Raw genomic sequence first — 9,183 nt, forward strand, 5'->3', positions numbered from 1 at the left:
TCTTCTGTTCCTCCATGACTAATGGTTCTAGAGAGTGTATCCTCCTGATGTAAATAGTCACTCCGTATGCCTGTCAATTGTTTGGCTGGAAGGCATGGGACTGAGTTCAATTCCAGACCTGAAGGATGACTAGGGGCCATAATCTTGGGGGTCTCACCAGGCTCAATCAGTCTCGTGAACCTAGTCTTTTTTTTTTTCCCAGTGATTTTGAGTTTTGTTCCACATTGTTCTCCCACTCTCTCCAGGATCCCTGCACTGATCCCTCTGACTCCTGTACTTCTATTGGCTAGTCCTGCATGGAGCTCAGTGATGCCTCAAGAGGTTAGCATCAGGGCACCAGGTGGTCTCTGATCTTCCCTATCCTCCTTCAGTAGCCTCAGCTGCAGGCTGACTTTCAGGTCCCTGAAATAAAGATCAAATTGCTTCCTGCAAGGTGGTGCATCACCTCACAGTGAGTCATGCAGAAACTAAGATGCAAAAAATAACGTATTGTGGGTGAGAGCCAGGACTACACTCATTAGACAAAGGAGTAACATGTGAAGTAAGGAAAAGGCCAAAATGAACCCTGTGGTGTTGGACTGGAACCAGATTTCTGCTATGACCTTGTAGCTTTCAGGTGTACATATAGCCTTTTGTGTATGTATCCTCACACAGATACACCTCCTAGCTCCTTCCATGCAGAAAGGAGCTCTGGTGGCACAGTGCCTAAGGCATCTGACTGATAATCAGAAGGTTGGTGGTTAAACCCACCAACCACTCCACAGAAACAAGACTGGGCAATCTACTTCCATAAAGATTGACCACCTCAGAAACCCAACGGGGGTTGCTATGAGTTGGAATCGGCTAGATGGCAGTGGATTTTGTTTTTTGGTTTCCATGTGGAGCACCCAACAGCAATAAGGATATCCTGATGCCTGGATCTCTTGTTTCTAAATATCATCCCCTAGTAAAAGGAACCAGGGTTTCTTGGTGACAAGAATGTTTCCAGTGCTTGAGCAGGAAAAGGGCACAATAAGCCTTTAACACTGTTACAAAGAAGGGAAAACCTTAAAAAAATACGGGTACCTACTGAAGAGAGGTCTTAGTAACCAAATCTGAGACAATGTGAGCAACTTAAGGGGAAAAAAGGTAGCATGGATCATCCTATACAGGCAAAGGGAGCTCTGGAGGTGCCTGGTTCAAGCATCTGGCTGCCAAACAAAAAAAGGTCAGTAGTTGAAATCCACCAGGTGCTCTGTGGAGAAAGATGAAACAGTCTACTTCCATAGAGAGTTATATCCTTGAAGATCCTGTGGGGCAGTTCTAGTCTCTTCTATAGGGTCACTAGGAGTTGGAATCGACTCTGACAGTGGTTTTTGGGTATACAGGCAAGTTCTTGGGTTACGAGCATCTGATTCATGTACAACCTGCAGTTACAAAACAATCCCCATAAATTGTACTACAAATTAAGAGTCCCTCTTGCAGGAGCTGAAGCCCTGCATCCCTTGCCTGCTGATGACAAAGTATCTGCCCAACACTCACGTTCACTGCTTGGATCTGGGAGTAGGCCGGTGACTGCACATCACATGGATCTTGAAGCAGGCTGGCACCCCCATGACATCACATGGATCTTGGAGCAGGCTGGTGCCCCCATGACGTCATGTGGATCCGGTAGCAGGCCAGGGCCTCCATGACGTCATGTGGATCCGGTAGCAGGCCAGCGCCCCCATGACGTCATGTGGATCTGGGAGTAAGCCAGCACCCCCACAATGTCACAAGCAGAGGCACAAAGGGACATGATGCATGCTCCCCTTTTCTGTCACCCCCTCACCTGCCCCATGTGGTGGTGGTTTGTGGGCACAGTGCCCACACAGGTAGCTTCCTGGCCAGCCCAAGTCGAGGGTCTGGGAAGGATTACTAAGAAGGAATGCGGAGAATGGCAAAGGTTTGTAATAGCACATGGGTGTTGTTTTGTGATGTGCATGGCAACATTACTGTCATTACTGGAAGTACTGTGTTAAAGATGTCTCAGTGCATTTAGAAGTGTTTACTGTTTTTTAAGTATGGAAAGGTACCCACTAAGGATACCCAAGAAAGGTATCCTGTATACAAAGACAGTACCCTACACACCGAGAAAGGTACACTATACACTGAGAAAGGTACCCAATATACCAACTCAAACATTTGACTTACTAACCTCAGACTGTACCTAACTGTTCTCACTTGCGTACAAACTGTATTTAAAGATGGACTTAGGAATGGAACTCCTTTATGATCCAAGAACTTCCTGTTTGGTTATAAACAATTTAATAAACAAACAAAGCAGAGAGGAGATGAGCTATTCTTGGCAGAATGCCAATATTATAGAAGAAATGATGGCAAGAAAAGGTATTATTTTACAAATACCACAGTAATGATAACCATTTATTATTGTTATTGTTACCTGCCATTGAGTCAGTTCCAACTCATAGTGACCATATGTACAACAGAATGAAACACTGCCCAGTCAGAATATCAATGTTTCATTGCTATTCATAAGGTTTTCAGTGGCCACTGTTTTCAGGAGTGGACTACCATGTCTTTCATCCTTGTCTCTTAGTCTGGAAGCTCTGTTGAAAGCTGTCCACGATGGGTGACCCTGATGGTGTTTCAAATACTGGTGGCGTAGTTTCCAGCATCATTGCAACACACAACCAAGCACAATACAACAAACTGACAGGCGAGTGGTGGAATACTAACCACAGGCAGGAATTACCAATCGATACTAAAATCAGGAGGCCAGAGTATGATGAAAACCCAAACATTCTCACAATCTTGAAGTACCGCCCTATCAGGAACTTACAAATTTTAAGAGTAAAATACTTAACTTTACAATAAGAAAGAATGGAAGGAAAAGTGATAAATTTGAAAACAAACCAAATACAAGGTAACTCTTAAACTGAATACAAGTTCATTTAATTGTACATAAAATAACATCAATAAAACCATAAAAAATCTCAAAACCAGATTTCCTCAAGACTATACCCTAAATCCTTATTTGTAACTGCCAAAGACTGTAAGGAAGGTGAAATATAGCTTGGACAGAGAAAGCAGCACACACTGATGAGGGCAACGCTGCAATTACAATGAAGCCATCATTCCTCCCAAAGACACAAAGCAGCTCCAATGACCCCTTATGTAAGTTACTATTACTTTCCACCTAACTGAGACAATTTGTTCTCTAATCACAGAGTTTTGGAAATTTGTTATTTGAAACTACAGCAATAAGGATGACACATCCCACCTCTGACACAGAGGAGCATCGCTGCCATGAGTTCTGATATGTGAAGTGAGATGTGAGGAGCAACGGAAAGTTTTCCCACATCCCTTACATTCATAAGGCTTCTCTCCACTGTGAATTCTTCTGTGCGTATTGAGGCTTGAGGCTTGCCTAAAGCCTTTCCCACATTCTTTACATTCATACGGCCTCTCTCCACTGTGTGTTCTTATATGTTTGGTGAGGTCTGAGGCACACCTAAAGGCTTTCCCACATTCCTTACATTCATACGGTCTCTCTCCACTGTGAGTTCTTAAGTGTTCAGAGAGGCAATAGGAACGACTAAAAGTTTTCCCACATTCCTTACATTCATAAGGTCTCTCTCCACTGTGAGTTCTTATGTGTGCAGTGAGGTGTGAGGAACGACTGAAGGCTTTCCCACATTCCTTACATTCGTAAGGCCTCTCTCCACTGTGAATTCTTCTGTGTGTAGTGAGATTTGAGGCATGTCGAAAGACTTTTCCACATTCTTTACATTCATGGGGCATCTCTGCACTGTGAGTTCTTCTATGTTTATTGAGGGCTGAGTAATCAGTAAAGGTTTTCCCACATTCCTTACATTCATAAGGTCTCTCTCCGCTGTGAGTTCTTCTATGTATGGTAAGGTGTGAGGAACATCGGAAGGTTTTCCCACATTCCTTACATTCATAAGGCTTCTCTCCACTGTGAATTCTTCTGTGTGTAGTGAGGTCTGAGGCTTGCCTAAACACTTTCCCACATTCTTTACATTCAAAAGGCATCTCTCCACTGTGAATTCTTACATGATTTATTAGGAATGAAGAACAACGGAAGGCTTTCCCACATTCCTTACATTTATAAGGCTTCTCTCCAGTGTGAGTTCTTATATGTGTAGTGAGGGCTGAGCGTTGACTAAAGGCTTTCCCACACTGCTTACATTCATAGGGCTTTTCCCCACTGTGAGTTCGCATATGTATAGTGAGGGAGAAGGAACGATTAAACACTTTCCCACATTCCTTACATTCAAAAAACTTCTCTGCCTTATGACTTTTTTTACGTGTAACGAGGGATGAAGCACGACTGTATGTTTTACGACATTCTTTACATTCATGCTTATGGTCTCGCACGTGCGTCCACAGAGATGATAAACTACAGAAATCTTTCCCACAATCATTACATTCATAGCGTTTCTCACCAGTGAGATTCTTAGAGTTTGAGATACCAATGAAGTCCTTCCCACATCCCTTACATTTATGAGATTTCTTTCCATTAAGAGTTCTTGTAGAAGTAGTTAGGTGAGATGGACAAGTGCAGGCTTCTCCACATTCCTTACACTGACCAGTACTGTATCGAATGCGTGATCGGGTGTGATGCTTATGTGACAAGTGACCCTTGAAGGCTTTTCCACACTCACTGCATTTTAAAGGATTTCCTTCTGGAGAATTTCCTGGTAGCACAGTAAGATTTGGAATCCGGCTGGAGATTCTCCCACACGGGTTTCCTTCACGACTTTCACAGAGGTTCTCTACTGTACAACTTCTGTTAAAAATAGGCAACACACTGTTGGAAATAAATTGGTTTCCATTTCACCATCACCAAACACAGTGCGTGCATGGTTTTTGCCCTCACTGGTCTCATTTCTGATCAAGCAGAAATACTACCATTACTGTCATGGTTGTTCTAAAATAGAAGGATTTCTGGTAACTGTGTCCCAGTGAAATATGGTTCAAACACTAAACAGCTGACTCCTATCAATGAAAATGTTGTCAAAACTCTCTAAAAACATAATTTTACAAAGTTTATGTAAATAAACATACACCTATATGTATATATATCAGAACAAACCAGTTTGTACTAGTACAGCAACTGCCAACATAAGACCCATAGGAAATAAAGTATTGCTGCCTTGAATGTATGTTGCTCTCCAACGTCCCAACAATAATCCAGTCTCCCGCATGGATCCCAAAAGTTTCAGGAGCCTGATGCAAGAGACCCAATTACAGGCAGGACTATGGACAGCAGCACACACTCAGAGCTGTGCGGATGGCCGCCATCTCTGAGCACAGCACTGTTTGTTTCCAGTTTGGGTCACAATCTGATGGGCTACGGATTTAGTTGCTATGTAATGTGTATGCTGCCCTTGTTTATGGTGGCAACTGCTGAACTTCTACAAACAGGTTCCAAGCCCAGCTATATACACATTAACATGTACATATGTGGGTTTTAATGTCAGGACACCTTAGGACGTTCCTCCAAGGCAATGCTTTCATTGTTTGAATGACACTCACCTCAAGTGTCTCCCTCGGTTTTTATGCTGATTTTTACTGTCACTCGATTCTGGGGTTTCTCCTAACATGGAGGACCAGGTGTTATTCTTCATGAATCGCACCATTATGTCTTCACTGGATAAATTTTCTCCACCATTAAGCTTTCGAGAGACTAAGCCAGTAATTCAAGTTCAGGTTCATGATATGTAACAAAAAGTAAAGGAATTTTTAGGAAAAGAAAGGCTGCTATAAACAAAGAAAAAGTTCACTGTTTCAGCATTTTGGCAACAGTTAAAGCAAGTTACTAGAAAAAAGTTGTATGAGGGTTGAGAATGATTGAGACATACTTAGGTGTAGAGAGGAGCAGTAAGGAGCAAGATATTAGATACAATACACATGTAACTTTAAGAGAGCAAAATGATTTCCATGACCACAGGTGTGAGAGGATTGCTCAAGTCAGAAAAGTGAGCTCAGGTATCTGTGAGGGTGAGTTCTCAACCCCAAAGAGACTTCTTCTAGAGGACTGATTGTAGTGTAATACCCTCCATGCAGGGCTGGCTGTTCAGAACACTCTTGATTTCCTGGTTGTTCCTAACACAACGGCCTGGGGGAGTCCTGGCTCCACTGTCCTCTGGTATTTCCCTTACTTCTCTGGGTAAACAAATGGGTAGAGCTAACATGGTTTCACGGAGAAATGCATATCATGAGGGAAGAGTGTGAAGCGCAAGAAACACTTCCCTGATGCTAAGCCAAATCTCTCCCCTTTAGGGTCTCTACAGATGGACAGGTGTGAGTTTATCTGCAACAGAGTAATCACATCTAACTCTACCCCTGTAGGGTCCCAAACCACATATCCCCCCAAAGTGCTCCAAGTTGATCCCTGAAGCCAATGCTTAAACTTAGAACAATTAAAGAGCCTCGGGTATTTGAATCACACGTGAAATGAAAGCTCAGTTCAATAAAGAGCTTTACGTTCATGGGGAAGCCAGGATGTGTGAGCTCTCTGGACCAAGGAGCCATGTCTCTCATATTTAACAATTTATTTCCATTCCATAGCCCAAACACTGTAGGAAAGGTGATGAGTTAACTATGAATTTTTGAATGGAAAATCAATTTGCTGCATAAACTTTCACCCAAATTAAAAAAAAAAAAAGATGCCCCTCTTACCTACTGAGGCCAGGTTTCTCAAGGTTTCCAGCATCACGTCTCTGTAGAGTTTCCTCTGAACAAGATCCAGCAGAGCCCACTCTTCCTGGGTGAAGACCACGGCCACGTCCTCCACTGCCACTGAGTCCTGCAACAGCCCATGTGTTTAGATTAGCAAAGTGTCATGTACCCAGAATGTACAAGAATGAAGTGGTTGATAATCCCGAGGAACTGAGACTTCACAAGTATTTGACACCAGGTTCTGTGTTCTATGAAGGTCTACTCTAGGGTACAGCCATCAGCTTCAATCCCTTCACTAACTATATTCATGTCCTCACCAACTGCCTCCTGTCTCATGGACTTCCAACTCACTGAAATCATCTTGGATTACAGTTTGAGTGTAACCATTGCAGTCTTATTCCTCTCTCCTTATGGCATAGAAAACATGGCAAAAATTAGAGAATTCTCTCAATTCAGATCATCACTTCCTTGTGAACAATTTCACAAGGCCCACCAGAACACTCATAAAACATAAGACATGGGGAAAGCAAAATGGGGTATCAACAACTGGGGAATCCTGAAAAATGGGAGTGTTTCCTTTTGCCTCTCATGGCCACAGGAGGATCCGGGGCCCAAGCAAATGGGCCACCCCAGCCCTGAGCTGCTCATATGTTCCTCAATGCTAGAAGGTCAGGAAGGGACAATCAACCTGCAGAAAAAAAAGAGTGTGTATGTGCATATATATATGTATATATATGTGTATGTATAATATATATATATATGTACATATATATGTGTGTGTGTGTGTGTATAACAATAATTTTTTTAAAACTACCTATTTTCACATGTCAGTCCCTGTTACGGATTGAACTGTGTCCCCACAAAATACCTATCAACTTCACTAAGTCCATTATTTTCAGTATCATGTAATGATCTCCCATTGTGTCAGCTGATGTAATTACCCCACATGTAGTAAATACTCACCTCTATGATGTTAACGGGGAGCTCTGATAGCGTAGTGCCTAAGGCACTTGACTGCTAATCAGAAGGCTGGCGGTTCAAACCCACCAGTGACTCCTCAGAAGGAAGATGGGGCAATCTACTTCTGTAGTGATACTGCCTCAGAAACCTGAGGGGTCGCTATGAGTCGGGTCCGACTCGACGGCACATAACAACTACAACATGATGTTAACGAGCCAGGATTAGAGACAGTGATGTTAATGAGGCAGGACACAATCTACAGGATTACACTGTATGTTGAGTCAATCTCTTTATAGATATTAAAGAGCTTAAACAAGTGAACAAAGATTCAGAGGGACTTCATATCACTGGGAAGACAGATGATAAGGACCTTCCCCTAGAGTGACGGAGAGAAAGCCTGGCCATAGAGCTGGCACCCTGAATTCTGACTTCTAGCCTCCTAAAGTGTGGGAAAATAAATGAGTTTGTTAAAGCCACCCGCTGGTCATATCTCTGTGATAGAAGCACTGATAACTAAGACAGAAATGGTACCCTAAGAGTATGGTGCTGCTCTAACACATACCGAAAATACAGAAGCAGCCTGGCATTGGGTGAGGGTAGAGGCTGAAAGAGCTTTAAGGTGCCCAACGGTAAAAGGCTAGTTTGCCTTGAAGAGACAATTGGTGGAATTGTGGGTACAAGGGCAACTTCTGAGGGCTTGGAAGGAAGTGTAGAAAGCTGTTAACAAGGGAGACAGCGACAACCAGCGGTACAGAAACGGCAGCAGCAGAACCACACAGCTGGCTTTATGACAGCAAAGCAGCTGTGGTCATTACGTGTCAGCTTGACTGGGCCTGGCTGAATGGCGGGGCAGCTGGATGTAATGATTCCCCGTGATGAGACTGGTCAACAACTCCACGGTGGGATCTGCTGTGAGCAGCTGAGTAGCTGCCTTAGGGATGTGGGCTGATCCCAGTCTATAAGGAGAAGCTTTGAAGAAGGTCTGTGGCTTTTTGAGTACACTTGAATGCTGCATGTAGCCAAGTCATTGTTCAGCGGTCCTGCCATGCCCTGCCAATCTTGGGACTTCTTCTGAACTTGAATCACTGGCATATCATGTGGTTTGGTAACATTAGGACTGTGCCTTTTCAGTTGTCAACCTTGGGTTGGTCAGGCTCAGCAGCCAGCAGCTGCCTGAGTGACAAAAATCCTCCAGCTCCAGTGGGCCGGGAACAGGAGGCAGAGCTGAAGCCCAAGGTCAAGGGGCTTTCACCCAGCCCCTAGAGCTGGCATTTTGAACTCGGACTTCTAGCCTCTGAAACGGTGAGAGCATAAACTCGTGCTTGTTCACGCCACCCCATTTGCGGTACCTTCTACGAGAGCAGCACAAAGAAACCAAAACAGCAGCCAAGCCCGGCAGCAAGCAGGCTGAGTGCATCCGAGAAGCAGAGAACTCGTGGTGGGCCGGGGTGCGTGCAGGCACTTGTCAGCAGAGCCAGGCTTGCAGACTCACGCAGGGAGAGAGCTGAGCACCTTCTGGCCAAGTCTTAATGGTGG

At 43.9% G+C, this 9,183-nt stretch overlaps 1 protein-coding gene across 1 annotated transcript in view; it reads right to left on the minus strand.

The window, feature by feature from the left end:
• Positions 1-3,234: 3,234 nt before the first annotated feature.
• Positions 3,235-9,183, minus strand: part of LOC103212493 (zinc finger protein OZF-like) — a 22,431-nt gene continuing 16,482 nt past the window's right edge. Inside the window, exon 4 of the mRNA XM_042783376.1 lies at positions 3,235-4,402. Within this exon, the coding sequence (XP_042639310.1) occupies positions 3,235-4,402 (1,168 nt within the window). The remainder of the gene's footprint in view (positions 4,403-9,183) is intronic.

The sequence above is a fragment of the Orycteropus afer genome, unplaced genomic scaffold, assembly GCF_000298275.1.
Source record: "Orycteropus afer afer isolate SDZICR_OR568_19922 unplaced genomic scaffold, OryAfe1.0 scaffold00988, whole genome shotgun sequence".
NCBI lineage: Eukaryota > Metazoa > Chordata > Mammalia > Tubulidentata > Orycteropodidae > Orycteropus > Orycteropus afer.